This window comes from Biomphalaria glabrata, chromosome 6 (assembly GCF_947242115.1).
Source record: "Biomphalaria glabrata chromosome 6, xgBioGlab47.1, whole genome shotgun sequence".
Lineage (NCBI taxonomy): Eukaryota > Metazoa > Mollusca > Gastropoda > Planorbidae > Biomphalaria > Biomphalaria glabrata.
The window spans coordinates 26,477,344-26,498,112 of NC_074716.1; the positions used below are offsets into that span (position 1 = coordinate 26,477,344).

At 36.6% G+C, this 20,769-nt stretch overlaps 1 protein-coding gene across 3 annotated transcripts in view; it reads right to left on the reverse strand.

Moving 5' to 3' along the window:
* LOC106070594 (tyrosine 3-monooxygenase-like) overlaps window positions 1-20,769 on the reverse strand; it is a 75,532-nt gene that overhangs the window by 37,964 nt on the left and 16,799 nt on the right. Inside the window, exon 1 of one of the 3 annotated variants that reach the window (XM_056033772.1) lies at window positions 9,446-11,144. The exons of 1 other annotated variant lie outside the window; for it this stretch is intronic. In XM_056033772.1, the coding sequence (XP_055889747.1) occupies window positions 9,446-9,517 (72 nt within the window). In that variant the 5' untranslated portion in view covers window positions 9,518-11,144. Of the gene's footprint in view, window positions 1-9,445; window positions 11,146-20,769 lie in introns of those variants that run through there. One more of the 3 variants, XM_056033773.1, reaches the window with a different exon arrangement.

Sequence of the window (20,769 nt, forward strand, 5' to 3'; positions counted from 1 at the left end):
TGATATAATTTCATTCGGATGTTCTTTCTGAAAATATTGAAGCCTGCCTGGGTGGACCACTTCGGGGGCCGATTTTGAGTTTGTGTTTCCACACAAACTGCCTTCTGTAACCGTGTTTTAATTGCCTAAAAAAGTGGTGTTTATTTAATAAGAGTTTTAAAAAACTTGTACTTGATCTTGTCAAATATTTAAGTACAACAAAGACACATATTAAAGTGTTGCTGAAGATTTTGTAATAAAATCATAAATTGAAGTAAATATCGTACGTATGTTTTCGATTTTATAAAATAAAATTTTTGGAAGTAATTTGTATGATGTTGGTTATCTCAAAGCCTGAATTTTGTAACATGAGGAAAAACTCTTAGCATTAAATCTTGTTCTTGTGTTAAACGCCTGACCAGCTTGTGAAACATCAAAAGTAGACAAACGTCTGATCGAAATGAGATCGAAGCGAAGAGAAATATCACTTGACCTCAAACCAAACGTTTTTGTTCAATTCTTTAAAATTCTCTATGAAAAACATTGTTTCCTCTGGATGGTGCCTACATTTGGGCCCACACCTGAATAAGTTTTTTTTCACTGTTCACCTACTATTAGAGAGAGAGAGAGAGCGAGAGACAGAGAGAGATAGAGTGCGCGCGCATAAGTGTGTGTGTGTGTGTGAAGATTTTATGGAAAGAAAATGTTTCATTTACGTATCGAAGTTTTAACTGGAATCTTTCTTGAAATCAACTAAGAATCAATAGAGCTAATCAATAATTATTTCGATCTTCTGCAGGATTGGACAGAGAAGAAAGTCTCTCAACACACACGGCTGTACTCAAAGCGCTCGACATCTCAAGAAACTTGTTGTTGCATGTCAATAAATCCACTTCCAGAACGTTTTGTTTGATCTGCTCAACAGAATGATACTGGGGGAAAAAACTCAAACACTACAAGAGCTTCTGGAACGTTCTTCAAGAGGTGTACTTCCTGTTTCCTGGCTCAACATTGAGATCGAGCAGCCAAGACCAGGGGCGTAGCTAGAGATTTGGGGGCCCGGGGGGATTGACCTCTTTGGGGGCCCCTTGCATTTTGACATTCGAAATCTTAATAAATATATAAGCCTACATTTAAATTGGTACAGTATGTTAGTAAAATTAACAAGAAATAAGCATTAAAACTCTTTTAATTAATAATACCGTTGTTTATTGGCGAAATAATGCACAAGTGACAAATCCCAATTCATATCGCTTCACGTCATGCATTCTGTGCAGCAAAGGCATCTATAACATCATCTACATCGATACTGTCTAGTATTTGTGACTCCACTCACACTAAAGCCATGATAAGCCTTTCTCGCGTTATTGTGCTCCTGAGATAGTTTTTGATAAACTTGAGCTTTGAGAATGATCTCTCACATGACTAAATGGAAGTGGCCTGAGTTTGCGGTATTTGAAATGAGGTTGTAAGGTTTGAGCACACATTATTACCATATGAAGCCAGCTTCCTCAATATGTCAATTGATGATTGTAGCACTGGTTTGTGGATGAAAAGTGCTCGTGCATCAATGACATCATTGAACAAGCGATTTGGCTGTAACAAACAGGAAAAGTAACAGATTTTCATCAGCGTGTCATCATCCATAGACTCCAGAGGTGTCTTGGTTCATGAACAAACCCAAAAGGGTCCACATGGTTTTCCAGCCTTTTGAATCTGTCCTTCATCCTACATCATAACATGAAATCCATAGCATTCGCTACCTTCTTTTGCTTTTTCGATGGATTGGGTGCTCACATTCGTCCGTTTCTCATCATTTTGCAGAAAGCATGAAAAGGTTTTAATTTCTTCAGCAACGTCCCTATGTACAGTTCAGACGTTTGTAGTTTCTTCTAAACTATATTTATTGAGCGCAGGAGATTTGAACGGAATTCCAGATAAGCAAAAAACTCATAATGTCCCACTGCATGAAGAAGATTCTGTGCACTGCTTCTAGTGTCCATTCTTTCAGTTGTTGATTCAGAAAGTTTCTCCAACAGCTTGATGATTTTGTCGAGATGCAAGTAAACTGCCGACGTAGCTTCTCTTTGCTGACAACTTGTATTACTCTCCTTTTTTAAACTTCAGGCTCCAACTTCTTCAGTTTGGCCCATCTCTGGGGTGAGTTGGAAAAAAAGTTAAACAATTCATGTACAGTTCCAAAAAAAAAGGTGACAATTGCTGGATCTTTCTCAGTAGAATGAAGAGCTGCCAGGTTCATAGAGTGATTATCACAGTTCAGAAATGGTGCCTTTGGATTTGTCTAAGAGACGTTTCTGAAGGGCCAGACACACGGCCACTCATTGTAGCTGCGTTATCATAGGTTTGACAGCTGCACACGATCAAAGTCCAGTCCAATGTCTTTAAGAGTTTTCAGAACAAGTTCTTCACAATGTTGTCCATCAGGTTTCAAAATTTCAAAGTAACCAATGAATGACTCTTTTATTTCGAAATTATCAACATCCAAGTAACGAACAATTAGGGTTACCTGTCCTTGACGAGAAAAAAAAACAGACATCCCAAGTGTGGAGAGAAGAGGAGCCAAGATCGGTTGTACATTTCTCCTCCTACTGGAAACAAATACCGTTCATATTTGTTTTGGAAAAATAAGCTACTCTTTGACCAGGGGCGGACTGGCTATATGGGCAAAGGGGCAAATGCCCGGTGGGCCGGTACCAAATGGGCCGGTCTGGTCGCGATCAAAGAAAAAAAAAATTCAATGCAGACAACTTAAAAAAAAAAGTGACAGCAGCAAGACACAAAGGCCCAAACACGTTTTCTTGATGTTGTTGTTTTTTTTATAATTATTATTACAATTAATTTTGTTTGAAATTCAACAAGAATATAATTTTAAGAATTACACTAAACACTGTACGTATTATCATTTGTAAAACGTTAGACCGTACTTTCTGCTATGCTCAAGCGGCATGGCCTTGATGTCTACGGACTGTGTTTGGCCTGATCATTTTGCTGGTCGGCATGGGCCTTTGATGGCACTCCCATTTTTGTTTTGCTTCTTCCCTCCCCGTCTTCTGATGGTTCCATGAAGGTTGACGAAAAAGAGGGATGGGAGAGGATAAGTTAGAAAACATTGATGTAACGCGGCAAAAGGGGAGACAATTAGCTCTTTAACAAAACTTAATAGAAGTTAACACATACACACAGCCGCGAAATTGCAAACCACCCAACTTATTCATTGCTCAATATGGGTATAAAGTTCTACTTTCTGCGATTTGAAAAGAAAAAGTAAGTTTCTTGTTGTTTATTTGTAATAACATAGATCTAAAAATACTACACTTAAGGCTTACAAAAAAAATGTTTAATTAAAACATAAATCTAGATCTAAATCACCCTCTTACCATTATGATTAATGGCAAACTTATGCTTAGTATGAAGTCATTAATAATGAAAATTATTACAATAATTAAAATAATTTATATAGCGCTGTCACATCCGATATTTAATGAAAGGAGATTTAGAATCATTTATATTTTAAATAATATATTCATATACAAATCGCGTTTTTAAGAATGTACTAGGACGAAGCCAGAACTTTTCACATTTAGAAGTACCTCTCTAACCGTTCTGCTTTCTCTTATATTTTAAAGGAATATATATAGATTTATCTATCTATCTATCTCTCTCTCTCTCTCTCTATATATATATATATATATATATATATATATATATATATATATATATAGTTCGTCCATTGTAGTTCGATTATGACCACTTTGTCATCCAGGAGGCTGAGGGCTTTGCACTGGGGTTTTATGTCTCCTCGTGTGGCTGGTGAGACCTATGTGAGCTCGGAATGTTCGGCCGCACACTGGGCAGGTTATTCCAGCTGGAGCTAGTGTCATTGGCCTTGCTTTTCTTCTCTGGCGTTTTTCTTCTGCCAGCATTGTTCTCTTTTCCTCAGCAACCTGTGCGCCGGTTTTCACAGCGCGACGTCATGATGCTCTGTCATGTGCCTCTGTCTCCCAGGTGGCTGTGTCTATGCTGAACGCCTTCAGAGAAGCTTTGAAGATGTCCCCGAAGCGCTTTCTTTGACCACCTTTCCTTCGCTTAGTTGGCCATACAAGAGTTGTTTAGGGATGCGGTGGTCTTTCATTCTGCATACGTGTCCTGCCCATCGCAACTGGGACTTCATCAGGATTGTGTGGATGCTTTGCAGACTCGCCTTTGAAGGACTTGAGTATCTGGTATTTTGTCTTGCCATTTGACATTCAGTATTTTTCACAGACATGTCATGTGGAAGTGATTCAGTTTCTTTGCATGTTAACTGTACACTATCCATGTTTCTGAGGCATAGAGCAATGTAGGGAGGATGACCGATAGACCCATAGTTTTGTATTTGTGGTGATATCACTTTAAAAGAATGGCTTGCCTGAGTCAGCCAGGAAAACCAATGATTTAGCATATTTTAAGTCACAGATCAACATACATGACTAGATTGACACGTGAAATGCGTACGACCTAATTATTTTATTTTTTTGAAGAACAGTCTGTAATCTATAAGTAATACCAACAAGCTTCAAACTCATTAAGGCTGCTATTGCAGTGTTTATAGTTTTCAGACTACATACATGTATAAATAGAACACATTATATAAGCCTACGAAAGCATACATCCAGTTTTCGATGCGTTATCAAGCTTTGTATATTTTGAATAGAATTAGGCGTACACCTAAGATAAAGCACAAGGGCGTAGACGAGAGGGGAGGAGTTCAAACTATCACTTGCCTCAGACCTCATTGTCTGAAAGGGAAACTTTACTTACTTCCTCAGTGCAGCCAACTTAAGCAAACTACAGTCACCAAAGTTCATGAGCGTAGCCAAAAGGGGTTTGTGGTTCCCCCCCCCCTTTAGTACAAAACTAAAGCAGTTTACCATTTTCTACCTGTCGCTGGACTCCAGTAAATAGAAGATTTAGTTTTTGATTTTTTTAGCGGAAGAGTAGCAGGCTAATTGCACTGTAGATACCTCAGAATATGCATTTTTTAAAGCTTAAAATAACGGAAAGCTTACGGCGCTCCCCCAGACTTCCTAGGTGTCCCTTGGTGGTGTGTACTACCTTTCACTAATTATAAGAAGAGCGTATTCTAGAGTAGAAAAAACGTTTAAAAAAATGAAAGATCAGAATGTAATGAAGATTAATTACATATACACACACAATAATATATATATTTATATAAATTGCGGAGAGGGGTTAAAATCCCTCCCCCCCCACACACACACCGAAAATATATGACATGCTATTTGTGGGCCGGTTTATATGGTAATGCCCGGGCCGATTTTGATACCCAGTCCGCCCCTGTCTTTGACACAATCTTTGCTCGCAGTTTCTCAGATAAAATTCCAGGCTGGATCTATCCGAAGTCTTTGTACTTAATTACAGCTTCTTCCACTTCTGGAGAAAGTGATTTTTGAAAGACCATCACTTGACTCATCATCACTTACTTCAGATGTTTTCTCTGACTGGTAAAAAGTATTCCGCTGGAGTCTCTTCAGCACTACTTCTCTCATCAAGAAACATCTTCACTTCTTCGACTGCTGTATCTTTGTATGAATCATCTGAATAGTGAGACTTTTCATCGACACATTCATGGTCTCCTTTGTTTTCAGTGCTCTTGTCAGGTTTCTTCTTAAATGATAAGGATGATGAAATAAACTACACTATTTACCAAGTTACTTCCCGAGAGTAACGCGCCACTAGTCAGCGCTATGGAAGCTACTCCTTGAAATTGAGAGTAACCCCGCACGGAAAGTGTTAATAATCTGTGTGGAAGACATACAGGGGTCACTAACTTATATAAGAACGTGAGAAGCAAGATTACATGGCAGTGACGTAATATTTAATTTATTTAAAAACAAATTTCGGACACTCATTTGGGGGACCCCTCAAGTTGGGGCCCGGGGGGATCTTCAAATTCTCCCACCTCCTCCCCCCACCCTAGCTACGCCACTGGCCAAGACAAAATAATGAAAGAAGGACAGGGTCCTCATTATGGATATTTTGTTTTAAATCATAAACTGAAACTAATTGTTGATTGCAGATGGAGGCTCTACTACATTGTACAAAATGTGTGTTTACCAGCCTATAGTTAACAAATGTAGTGGGTTTTTTTTGTTGTTGTTGTTTTTTTAAGAAATTCACATTTTTATTTTGAATTTTTGGATAGCTGAGAAGTAGAAAACTTACAGTAACCTACACAGTGAACTTACAGTAACCTACACAGTGAACTTACAGTAACCTACACAGTGAACTTACAGTAACCTACACAGTGAATTTACAGTAACCTACACAGTGAACTAGGAAAACAAAAACAAAAAAAAAAGTTTACATTACTCCATTCTGAAATATGCAATTTTCTATACTTAAGAAATAGTGTAGTTAGATAATGTAATGCAAGAGTGTGTAACTCTAAAAACAAAATAGTTTTCTGATTTATCCAACTCTTCATGACAATAAGATCTGTTTTGTTCAGACATAAGGAGATTGGAACTTTGGAAACTTGGCAAAATGTAATTTGTTACAATGCACTCAATGAAAGAGCATATTAGTAAAGTAAGTCAAGTTCCCTTTCAGACTTTACGATCTATAGGGCAGGTGATATGTTCATCTAAAGGGCAGGTGATATGTTCATCTAAAGGGCAGGTGATATGTTCATCTATAGGGCAGGTGATATGTTCATCTATAGGGCAGGTGATATGTTCATCTATAGGGCAGGTGATATGTTCATCTATAGGGCAGGTGATATGTTCATCTATAGGGCAGGTGATATGTTCATCTATAGGGCAGGTGATATGTTCATCTATAGGGCAGGTGATATGTTCATCTATAGGGCAGGTGATATGTTCATCTATAGGGCAGGTGATATGTTCATCTATAGGGCAGGTGATATGTTCATCTATAGGGCAGGTGATATGTTCATCTATAGGGCAGGTGATATGTTCAGGTCATCTGTTTCTTTGACCGACGCTTAACGAGCAGCGTGTCATGTAGCCAGCACAACGACCAACCACCTTTACTTTCCCCAACTAATGTCAGGTACCCATTAGAGTTGAGTGGACTCAGGGGCGCCCTAAAAAAATCCCGAAATTAAAAATCCCAGTTTTCACCGAGATTCGAACCCAGCTCTTAACTATTCAGCCACCGTGACCCCAAAAGAGTATAATGCTAAGATTTATTTACTACAAAACATCGATCGTCAGAAGGCATGAGTTCAAAGCAACAAGATGTCACCCAATGCAAATTAAATAATATAAAAACAAAGAATATATAAGAACTGCACATTGTCAGCCATATCTCTAAATACTGTAAGATTTATTTCCGTTTTCCTATATCAATCAAAATTATTTAGTTACCACTAACTGATTAATTAATAAGTAAATTGTTTGATTGAGTCGTGCGTTGTTAAGGGCAATGAATAATTTGTGCAGAGTTTCAACTGGATCAGTGAGTGGAAAATGGGAGAACTATGGATAACAATTTGAAGCAGGCAGACCAGGTATGGCTTTAAATGTGGAGTTATTCCCCTTAGATAGCTTTTTTTAAAAGTGTTTTTATATTTACTTGTTTATTTTTTAAATTAAACTTTTTTTTAAATTTTCAAAGCAACTATTTATAGTCGAATCTGGTTAATTGGATACTTGTTAATTGGAACAGAATCTTATTCGCATGTTGCTAATTCTTCGTGTAATTCATACAATGTTCGTGTAATTGGTCAGATAAGTTATTTCATCTCGATGTGGTTCCGTTAACTGGCATTGATTGTAGATGTACAACTTTTGTACTTATGATTACAAACAAGTAATTTATTTGTGACCAATGCCTACTTATGTTCAAATTATATACCGTAGTATGCTAATCATTCATATTTCGTCATTGAAAAATAAAGGAAATAATAATGCGAGAAATGGATCGAACCCTCGACATTCGCGAAATTAGTGAGGTGCTCTTCCAACCAGCCAGACCACTTTGTGCTAAATTTCATCTGGAAATAAATGATTCAATATTTAAGATAAGGTAAGATAAGATAAGATAATTTGTATTCTTCCAATCAAATGGAAATTCAGTTTGACTACAATTGACCACCTCGGCGTAACTACTGTACAATAACATTATAGATGCAAATACGAACAACACTCACACACGAAACACATACACACTCACAACCAGCGCTTTATAAATTAGACTTCTATGAACTTCTCGATGACGACAGATGATCTTGTAACACTCTGACCGAAAGTGGGATGAAGGAGTTTTTAAATCTTTCTGTTTTAGGCCTAATGGGAAGGAGACGACCACTTCGTCCAGATCTGATGTTATCAGCGGTTTCATGGGTGCAGGTTGTCTTTAAGAATCGTGTGGGTTTTGGAAAGGCATTTCACCAATTTTTTATCTGCGTTCTTCAACACCTTTAACTTTGTGACTATTGTGTGAGGCATTGAGATGAATTAAAATCATACAATGTACATTGTTCACGCACTAAAACCTGTCTGCTACCTAGACTCTTGGTTTTGTTGTTCACAAACTGTTTTTTGTGATTGCTTCAATTAATCTTGTCTTCTTTTAAACCAAGCGCACTGGTCATGGGTTGTTGTTTTTGAAGTCAATTGAAAAGTCTGTGGTGTCGTACTGCTATTTCTAACTCGGGACTACAGAAACGAAGTGGTCACGTGGTGTAGAGACAAAAAGACAGAAAGATGAATATTCTAAAATATTATCATTACATAAAAATAAAAATAAAATAAAAAGACCATAAATAGAAGTAAAACTTATTTTATTTAGGCTTGTTATAGGTTCCTTAAAGTGACATTCGGAAGCATTAAGATATATTGGTATGGCTTTGTTACAAAACTGACATCAACTCACTCTGTCTGTCTGTCTGTCTGTCTGGTACGAATGTTGTTCACGTTATTGCTTTCTTTTCCCGTTCTCAGATCAAGTTGAAACTTCCCTGCATTATTATTTCATTGTCTCTTACAAAACTTGAATCAATCAAACAATTAACAGACTAATTCTTTAATTAGTGTTAATTAATTAATTTTGTCTGATATCTAAAAGGGTAATTAAATCTTACGGTATTGAGATATGTGGCTGAAAATCTAAAGTTCTTTCCCTTATTTAAGCTTTGTTGTTGTTGTTTGTTTGTGTATTATTCTGTTTGGGAACTATTCTGTTTGGAAACTATTCTGTTTCATCATAGTGTTTAGTTGTGTACTGTTCTTTTTTATTTCTACTCATGAAACGTTCCAGTTCTTTGAAGTAAGATTTGAAATACTTCATTGTTGAAATATATTTACATTGTGGTTTGTGCATACTTCCGGTTAATTCCTCGAGCACTTCACGTCTCTACACTCGGTAGTTACAACACAGCTCTTGCAGCATGCAAACCAAACAACATGAGACTTGAACTTACCTCTTGACTAAAAGCTTTCTGAAAAGCCAGTCTTCTCTTGGCAGTTTCCGTAACATCCTGGACTGCATTCATGACTGGAAATCACTGGGATAACACTATCTGCCAATGAATGGGATAATACTATCTTTCAACGATTGGGATAGCTCTTTCCGTGATAATACTATCTTCCAATGATTGGGATAGCTCTCTTTGTGATAGTACTATCTTCCAATGAATGGAATAGCTCTGTCCGTGATAATACTATCTTCCAATGAATGGAATAGCTCTGTCCGTGATAATACTATCTTCCAATGAATGGAATAGCTCTGTCCGTGATAATACTATCTTCCAATGAATGGAATAGCTCTGTCCGTGATAATACTATCTTCCAATGAATGGAATAGCTCTGTCCGTGATAATACTATCTTCCAATGAATGGAATAGCTCTGTCCGTGATAATACTATCTTCCAATGAATGGAATAGCTCTGTCCGTGATAATACTATCTTCCAATGAATGGAATAGCTCTGTCCGTGATAATACTATCTTCCAATGAATGGAATAGCTCTGTCCGTGATAATACTATCTTCCAATGAATGGAATAGCTCTGTCCGTGATAATACTATCTTCCAATGAATGGGATCGCTCTGTCCGTGAGAATGCGACAATGAATGGGATCGCTCTGTCCGTGAGAATGCGACAATGAATGGGATCACTCTGTCCGTGAGAATGCGACAATGAATGGGATCGCTCTGTCCGTGAGAATGCGACAATGAATGGGATCGCTCTGTCCGTGATAATACTATCTTCCAATGAATGGGATCGCTCTGTCCGTGAGAATGCGACAATGAATGGGATCGCTCTGTCCGTGAGAATGCGACAATGAATGGGATCGCTCTGTCCGTGATAATGCGACAATGAATGGGATCACTCTGTCCGTGAGAATGCGACAATGAATGGGATCGCTCTGTCCGTGATAATGCGACAATGAATGGGATCGCTCTGTCCGTGAGAATGCGACAATGAATGGGATCGCTCTGTCCGTGAGAATGCGACAATGAATGGGATCGCTCTGTCCGTGAGAATGCGACAATGAATGGGATCGCTCTGTCCGTGAGAATGCGACAATGAATGGGATCGCTCTGTCCGTGAGAATGCGACAATGAATCCTATACAACGTCTTGTTCTTTACTTAGACCTTCAATTGAAGACAAAATGTATTTAGATCGAACAATGTATTTAGATCGAACAATGTATTTAGATCGAACAATGTATTTAGATCGAACAATGCATTTAGATCGAACAATGTATTTAGATCGAACAATGTAATTAGATCGAAAAATGTATATGATCGAACAATCGTTCGAAATATTAATTTCAATATAGTTGACTGAGTTGTTGTTTTTTTTAATCTTACTGATCTAGTATTTTATTTTACAATAGTTAGAAATATCCCCACTATGTTTATATAAGTGTTGTCAAACAAAGGCACAAGATACACAATAACTGATTCACATTCTATGAGTCTTGTATTCCTTTCAACTATTTTGGAACAGAAGAAAAAATGTGTCAAATAAATGTCTCAGTTTATCCTTGAAACAAGCTGATATGTAGATATTATTATTTATTGTGTACAAGAGACTGTCCAGAAATGTAAAAAACTAAGACGAGTCTCTCTCATGGGTGAGTACCAGGCGGGTAGTCGCGGGTAGTGTTGGTGAGGCGTGGGAGTAAAGGTGGGAGTCGAATTTCAACCTAGAGCGCCCTCCTTTCTATGACGCGCAGATCGCACCAGTCGGCGATTGAATCAGAACTGCCGTGTGACTTGCGACTTCAGCGAAACAGCACAGAGAGAGAGAACTGGTTTGTAGAGGGTCAATCTCTTATTCTATGCCTCATTAAAAAAAACATTTTGTAAAAAAAAATATTTTTTAAATCATTAGAGACTGTATCCTGTAGTTCACGCGATAATATGAAAAACTACTTATTAATTGTTGTTTTAAATTATATTCCAGTTATATGCATAATATTAAATAATTTTTTTCTCTGTGAAAAAAATAGTAACAATTTTTTTTGTAAATGTAGTAGTTAATATGACAGAACTAACATAACTTAGCAATACATTAGTTTAAAAATTTTTTTTTTTTTTTTTTTTGCAGAGAATCTGATCACTCTATACGATGTGCAGCTATGAAGCCTCCTGTTTTTGTTACTATCAATAGTAAATTGTTGTAAAAATGGTGTATTGTTATGAAAAAGCTGGCATAGTTGATTTTTTTAAATTAAATCTTTCACTTTCAGAAAATAAAAAAGTAACCGTTGCATTAGAACTTTGAAAGGTCTAAAATATTATGATGTCGGATTTTTTACATCTTTTCTAGTTTACGAAATCTAAACGTGACGGACAGACCACACAAAACTAATAGAGTCTTTTCCCTTTTCGGGGGGGGGGGGGAGCGCTCAAAAGGGCACAATCGACGTGGTCAATATTCTCTACAAGCAGTAATGTACTAGAACCGGTTGTTAAGATGTCGGCTGTAATTTACTTTTCATTAGAACCGGTTGTTGAGATGTCGCTGTAATTTACTATTCATTAGAACCGGTTGTTGAGATGTCACTGTAATTTACTTTTCATTAGAACCGGTTGTTGAGATGTCGGCTGTAATTTACTATTCATTAGAACCGGTTGTTGAGATGTCGGCTGTAATTTACTATTCGTTAGTACCGGTTGTTGAGATGTCGGCTGTAATTTACTATTCATTAGAACCGGTTGTTGAGATGTCGGCTGTAATTTCATAATTGCTCTGGAACATTAGTCATAATTAGATTGACTTTTAAAAAAAATATATAGTTCCTTCCTTTTGATGATCTCAATCTTGGAAATGTGGCTTTATTTAGATTTGGGATGAAAAACGAATTCTCAAAATCCTGAATGAGCATTCTCTTTGGATGGTCAGTGACCGAAGTATCTACTTCAAGACGAGTAGACAGACAAAGGGATAGCCCTCAGCGTTGAAATCAGACTGGTCAGCTTCTTGGCCATGGCCACATTTTTGTCTACTTGCGACTCCTGGACGCTAACTGCAGAATGAGAGTAGGATCGCGGCCATCAAGATATTGTAGAAGGATCATAGGTATCACCTACATCACCAAAAATGAAATTGGAAACACGATCATAAAGGTCATTGAAACCCATGATGACCTGATGACCACTGTCAAAAAAAAAAACGTAAGAAGAAACTGTATGGCCATATCACGAGGACATCAGGGCCACATAAAAGTCGTTCACAGGAAAATAATGTATAGAATTTATAGTACAACCAACAAAAAAAAAGAGAAAACTGATGAATGTCATCCTGTACGCTTCGCACACCTCACCTATACTTTGGATTCTATCATGATCTCAGGTAAGAATCAGAGACCTTTCATGGTTTGTATGGTTTACATGTTTCGGGTGTACCCTCCAATTTTTGGTTGATTTAATTTCTTGTCATCGTCAATGAATGTGCCACGTTTCAGCTTGAGACTGGGATTGACTGGGAAGTAACAGAAAGAATGTAAACACTAGTCCACCTTGTCGAAATCCGTCCGTTTAGATCTCGTAAACTAGAAAAAGATAGTGAAAATCCGACATCATAATATTTTAGTCCATTGTCAAGAGCGTGGGTGTGTAAGATGTGAGATTGTGTGTGTGTTTGTTTATTTTATGGGTTGGTGTGTGAATTGTTTTATCACGGGATTTTCAAGGGGGGACAATTAGGTTTCTAGCGGTCAGTCTAGCAGTTGGAGAGCTGACCTGGTCTGAGTAGTGTGCTGGTGTTTTGTGTATTTCATAAGAGTGATGTAATTATTAAGTATTAAAGTATTATCGATATTCGTGAATATAAGGAGTTAGAGATGATGTATACTAAGTGTTCGTATTTGAGTTAAGCAAGTATTAACAAGTGTAATTGAGAATCATACCCTAGATCATCGATCCATATGTATGTAGTAAGGAACTCAGCACCTCGAGTTCCCTTACATCCATTCAAAGTTCTGATGCAACGGCTACTTTTTTCTTTTCTGAAAGCGAAAAATCTAATTTTTTAAATCACTTATGCAAGCAGTTTTTTCATAAAAATACACCACTTTTACAACTATTCACTATTAATAATAACAAACACGGGAGGCTCTTTAGTAGGGGAGACTGCAATTTACCATATTAGTAACATATTTATGCAAATGTTTTTACACTTTTTGTTTATTATTTTTTTACATTTGCTACGTAATGTAAGTTCTGTCCTACATTTACCAAAAAATAATTTTTACTTTTACTTTTTTTTTTAAGAGAAAAAAATCTATTTAGTATGCATATAAATTGGACATAATTTAAAACAACAATTAATAAGTAGGTTTCATATTATCGAGTGAACTACAATACTATATAACAGCCATAGAACACTCAACTAAAGGAATTTTTTTTTACGGAAATGTTTTTTTTTTCTTTTTTTTTTTTTTTTTTTGAGGCTTTGAATAAGAGATTGACCCTTTACAAAACAATTATCCATTATAAGACATCAGTAAATCAGGATCACATTTAACTACACATACACTTACACCAATCTTTTGGTCTGCTGGACTGCTGTGGCACCACACAAGATCTGTCAACCTTCTTTCTCCATTCTTCTCTGTCATTTGTCTTTGATAGAATTTCATTCTGATGTTCTTTCTGAAAATATTGAAACCTGCCTTTTTTTTTTTACCTGTCTGGGTAGGCTACTTCGGGGACAAATTTTGAGTTTGTGTTTCCACATAAACTGTCTTTGTAACCTTGTTTTAGTTCTGGGTTTGCCCGGAGAGCACGAACCAATATCGGATTGTACTTGTAGTAGTCAGTGCGCAGAACCAAAAACAGCAAAAATCATTAAAAAAAAAACAAAGCTTTTGAAGTGGAACATTCTGCACTTACAACAATATCTCTCAAGAATGTAAAAGTTTTTTTCCTTATTCAATATAAAAATAATTAATTGACAAATTGATTAATTTTGTAAATCATTCATGTTTTGTTAGGTACCACAAATAATTGTTTAAAGTTTCAACTTGATCCGAGAATGGGTGTGTGAGAAATAAAGTGTACAATTAGATTAAGTGACCAAACCCAACATTTTTAGCCATCTATGTGAATACTGAAGAATTATTTTCCCTTGTAGGTATCAAACAAAATAATTAATTACCAGTAATTAATTGACTAATTGGTTACTCTTTTTTATGATTCGTGTCTTGTCTATGCCAATGACAAATTGTGCAAAGTTTCGACTTGACCCCAGAATGAGTTTTGTGGGAATATGAACTTGTTCCAACGTTTTACCACATATACAGACAGACAGACTGGATAGAAGCTTTGTGAATAGATTCTGAACTGAAAATTAAACGGAAATAATATAAAAATCCGGTTAAAATTTAAAAACTAAATCTAAGTAATAAGTTGTTTGCTTATAAAGGCCTGCACTACTTTTAGCCGCTCAACCAGTCAGACTTGACCTTCTCGTTTGTCAGAAACAGTTTCAAAGTCAAACAAAAACAAAACCTCCGCCCACCTCACCCCTATTGCTCCTATTTGCACTCCTTATTCATAGAAAATTCAATTTTTCTGTCCAATCTGGGAATCTCGTGAATAATGTCTGTCACCGCCTCGTCAATGGGGCCATTAGGCGAGCATGCGCATTTCCTATTCATCTTACTTCCGGCTTCCGGTGGCGATAGAGGGACCGTCGGATGGCCTTTAATTTAGGCAGGGCCCAAGATACTGAAGCTATCGACTCGTGTTGTTATTGGTGACGGCAGTATATTTTTTTTTAGGTAAGTTACTGTGACCTGTTTCAGACCAGGGAAAGGGAAACGGGGGGGGGGGGGGGGGGGGGGGGGGAAAGGGGGCAGAGGGAACGTGGGACCTCGCAAGTCTGCCAATGAATAGCTCCCTAATCGATACTGCTCTATTTACACAACAGTTAAATGGCCACTCTAAATCACTTCTCTGGTAGTGGACTAATAAGTTAATCAAACTTTTTTTCTGTTTATCCTGAAATTGCCGTTTCTCCTTTTAAAACGTCCCATTAAGGCCAAGACTCAAAAGTTCGTGTTTTGTGGTTGGTCAGTGTGTTTTGTTAGTGTTTTTAGTTCTATTGAGCGTCTAATGACCCCATCCACATTTATCTGTCTGGGCAGTTTTATAGCTGGGGTGATTGTTCAGGATTCATTCTAATTTGATTCTCTTCATTCTGTTCCAATTTATCTCCCCTGTTTAATTCTTCTCACTATGTTTTCGGAACAAATCAAGATTATTTTTTAATTACATTTTCTGCGAGAACTATTTTTATCTTTGTAATAGTTTCTTTATTTTCATTCCTATTTAGTAATGTTCGTCTCAAACACATTATAGTGACCATCAGAATCTATAATGTGGAGAGAGAGATGGACAGCGAAAAATCAACGATCTCAACCAAAGGTAGCTGGTTCCTCACCAAAGCAAAATCACCTTTACCCGAGTTATATGTAGAAGGGAATGTCTCTCCAGAATAGGGTTCTACAGTTGCATGAACACGTGGTCTAGGAGATGAACTATGGTCATTCTACGGCTGTAGAGAGAGAACAACTAGCATGTGAGCTCTGATTCAATGTGAGGTCAGGCCTGCTAGAGAACGTGGAGCTGGAATTGTTCCATTCTGGCGTTAGGGCGTCAAGACAGTCGATGCATCTAAATTTAAATATTGAAAAAGTTCTTAGCCTTCATCATGATTCAAACCCGTGCTCCTTGGTTCGGTGGCCAAGCAGTTTAACACTTTCACTTTGCGGTCTCTGTTGGTAAAGTGAAAGTTCAAATCTTTAGATAGATGAATCTTTGACTTTAGGTCTAGATGAAACTATATCATTTTGTCTAATAGTTTACATGGGAGTAATCGAAATCTCATCTGTACATACATAATACTATTTATGCAAGATTTGTACTATCAATTCCGTAAACAGAGTCAGACCTTATAAATATTACACTTCAGAAACTTCTTTTACCTTTGAGAAAGTAATGTATAGAATGTAATTCTTTCTTTATCTTGGCTTCATAATCTCCAACGAAAAGCTACTTGATAGCCAAGGCAATAAGCACCAACTCACGTCTGCAGAAAATAGTATGGGACAATACCTTGCTGGATACCAATACCAAAGACCTAGTCTGATACTATGGCTGGCTTCGGCAGGATCACAGAACGCCTCACGGTCGACTCCCAGAAGACACTCTGTATAGTGATCGAATTGAATGAAGAAGAGCTGCAGGTCGCATACTTTGAAGGTGATATATGCAAATTCGACACTAACAGTTGGAAAATGAGGCTCTGGATAGATTAACAGCGAAAGGAAGGATCCTGGATTGCAGAACCCATAGAAACAACAGAAGTAGAAAGAAGGGCAAAGAGGCTGCAACATCTGGTGTTTACAGATTCCCAACCACAGTTATCTTTTCTTATCTTATAAAATACATACGTTATTCAAAAAGATTATAACGTCCTACGTGTCATGCATGTTATCAATGACTTAAAGTCTGCAAAGTCATTGGTTTTCCTGACTGGCTCAGGCAACCCATTCCATGCTCTATTAGCACTAGGGAAGAAAGAGCAATTATACACATTTTTCCTAGCATATGGAACGAGAAATGTGCCTTTATCTTTGTGTCTTTCTGAGTATTTTATTAGGTTTTGGTTTTGTATTTGAAGATTATATAGTTCAGTGTTTTATGTATAATTGCTACTTTACTTTTAAGTCTTCTATCCTGAAGGCTTTCTAAATTTAGTGATTTTACTAGAGGTGTTACTCTAGGCAAAAGGGAATATTCATTTGAATCTCACTGCTCTATTTTGTGTCTGTTCCAGTTTCTTAATGTTTTCTTGAGTCGAGGGGTCCCAAACGGAGGATGCATATTCTATTATTAGCCTAACCAAGGTTAAATACAATTTTAGTTTTATGTTTTTATTTTATTTATAGAAATTTCTTTTAATTAACCTTAATGCTTTGTTTGATTTTTTAAATAGTTTCATCACTATGAGGATTCCAGTTGTTTATCACGTAGTCACATGAGAAGTAAAATATCACAAACAGATTGAAAACCGGATTGAAGTAAGTGAAGGCCTTAGGAAGGACTTTTATCGAGGTTTCTAACTATTTCGGAAGAATTTATGATCATCAATAGAAGCATAAGCAATTTTTTAAAAGTTTATGTATTATTATTATGACCTATGACATTCATTTCATTTGTACCACAACGCGGCGCATGTAATGGTTCCGCGAGTTACGGAAAAGTATGTCAAGACGTTTAAAGCTATTTACATTTAGAGCGAACGATTTTATGTAAAAAATGTTTTGTAAACTCAAATTTGAAGGTTAATTTTCATTATATAATGAGATGAATAGACACCAATATGTATGTTTATGTCTAAAAGTAAAAAATTATGTTTTCTTGAATTAGGGCTAATTTAGATCTAGAGATTTTTATCTCTGCGAATACGTGGCCTCTCAACAATGGGGTTGGGCGGCGAAAAAAAAAATTATTTTCATTATTTTTATTATAGCTTTTATATAGCGCTACTTTCATGCTTATAGCATGCTCAGAGCGCTTTGGTCCAATCTTATTTGTGGACCGGTGGGGGGGAGGGGGTATCTAGGAGTTGGTTTTCCGTGCTGCCTTTAGGCGGTCAGTAAACTCTGCCCGAGTCGGGTGTTCAACGCTTAAAAAATATGAAGGCAATGCTATTTCCAAAACAACAACAACAAAACGGACTCGTTTTACATCGCTCCTCTAGGTCCCCAATTTCTAAGGGGGGCTCGAACGAAACCTTTGTTATGTCCTGGGTTGCCACCTAGAAATGCTTGAGAAACACTGCCTTAATATGTTTTATTTCAAGTCATTGTATAAGTGACTTGTACTTAGGATTATTTATTTTATGTCAATTCTAGAAAAATATTCAGCGCTGAGTTGCTTCTTTGTATGCTAGTGGTGAGTTGGATAAATTTGCAGGCACCTCCAAATTCATGTATGTCAAATGATTGTGGTGACAATCCACATCTCTCCAAAATACAAGCGTGATAATCATTATCAAAGTTTACGAAACGTTGAAAAAGGTTCATCGTCAATGGCTTTTTGTGTTTCGAGTCACTTTATTCTGCATTTAATGGTCCATGGCAGTTGTTTTAGGAATAAATAAATAAAGACATTACAGGTACAAAAGGATTAATGATTAGGGTCATATTGATTCTGAAAAGACACAAATATAATGCAGAAAGAAAACAACAATAGATGGAACGCATTAAAGAATACATGATTTTGAAAAGCCGCCTAGCGATCCTTTATAGAATGAATTATTATCGGCAATGTCTCGCTTTGAAAGGATCCACAAATAGTTTATTTGACAAATACAAAAGGGTATTTGTATCAATTAATAAAGGCAATTTCAAAATGAAATGAAATAGAAAATAAAATCACTGAAATTGTATAAGCACACAAATACTTTCACAAAACATTGGATTGTAGGCCTACACCAGATATGTCTCTTCCGCGATAATCACTAATATTATTGTTTCTGTTTCTTATATATGTTGCAATATATGAACATTTTCTGGGGTTTTGCCCATAGACTGAAACAACTGGAGAAGGACTTTGTGACGTCGCGATAGAAAAAATGCAAAGTTAAAATTGGAACTAAAACATCTAATAGGGCATGAGGGTGCGAATATGAAAGGAAAAATAGAAAGATCTACAAAAATGGATTTAAATCAACGGACGCTTTTGGTACAGTGTCAAGCTCAGTCGTAATACATTTTTTTTAAGAAAACAAAAGGGAGGGGGCGGCATTTTTTAATTTCACACGCAGGCGGCCACAACCTTCGCGGCGGCCCTGCATACATACATACGCCTTACTTTCTACTTTATAATATAGATATAAATATATTTATACAAGAATTTCTCGCTTAAGAGTATAGGATTTACATACTTCTGTACTTCTTATACAGACACACACATGCGCCTGACTCTTCCCTTCTCCCTTTTTTTTTCAGTTTAGAGATGGGGTACATCGCCCACCTTCCCCTCCGGCAGGTGATCTACCAGTGGTACACTTTAAGGTCAGTTACAATGTGTAGGTCTTTTGATTTTTTTTTTTACTTCTAAACCTTGTTGACACAATCTCCAAATTATGATTTTCTTCAATCTATTCTAGAAAACACATTCACTTCTTTTATCATTTCTAAAAATAAATTTAACAAGGTTACAAAGACAGTTAATCGGCCCCAGAAGTGGTCCACCCAGGCAGGTATCAATATTTTCAGAAAGAATATCAGAATTAAATTCTATCAAAGACAAATGACAGAGAAGAATGGAGAAAGAAGGTTGACAGATCTTGTGTGGTGCCCCAGCGGTCCAGCAGACCAAAGGATAGGTGAAAGTGAATGTGAAATCAAATCAGAACACGGCCTAACTTATGTCTCATAATGTATATCTAATTGATCTAATTGTTTTGTAAAGGGTCAATCTCTTATTCAAATCCTAAAAAAAAAAAAAAAAAAAAACCTTTTTCGTAAAAAAAAATATTTAAAAATTCCATTATTTAAATGTCTCTTTCCTATACTGTGCTATTGCAGTTCGAGAGATAATATGAAAACCTACTTATTAATTGTTGTTTTAAAAGGTGTCCAACTTATATGCATACTAAATAGCTTTTTTTCTCTTAAAAAAAGTAAGCATTAATTTTTGATAAACTTAGTAATTAGTAGGACAGAACTTACATATCGTAGCAATACAAATGTAAAAAAAAAATAATTTTTTAACACAAAGTCTAAACCCTTTGCATAAATATGTTAAAAATATGTGAAACGGTCATCTCCCCTACTAAAGAGCGTCACGTATTTGTTACTATTAATAGTGAATAGTTGTAAAAGTGGTGTATTTTTATGAAAAAACTGCTTGCATAATTGATTTAAAAAATTAGATTTTTCGCTTTTAGAAAAGAAAAAAAGTAGCCGTTGCATCAGAACTTTGAATGGACTAAAATATTATGATGTCGGATTTTCACTATCTTTTCTAGTTTACGAGATCTAAACGGGACGGACAGACGGACAGACATTTCACACAAAACTAATAGCGTCTTTTCCCCTTTCGGGGGCCGCTAAAAATTACAGTTTGAAAATAGTGTCTTTAAATTCTCGCTGCATAGTTTTCATGCTGCGCTAACGCTGGACAACTTGAGTGTAACGTCAGACAGGACATCCATTTAAACCATTTCCGCTCTCAGGGCTCTAGAATCTCGAACATTTTTTTTACGTATGTTA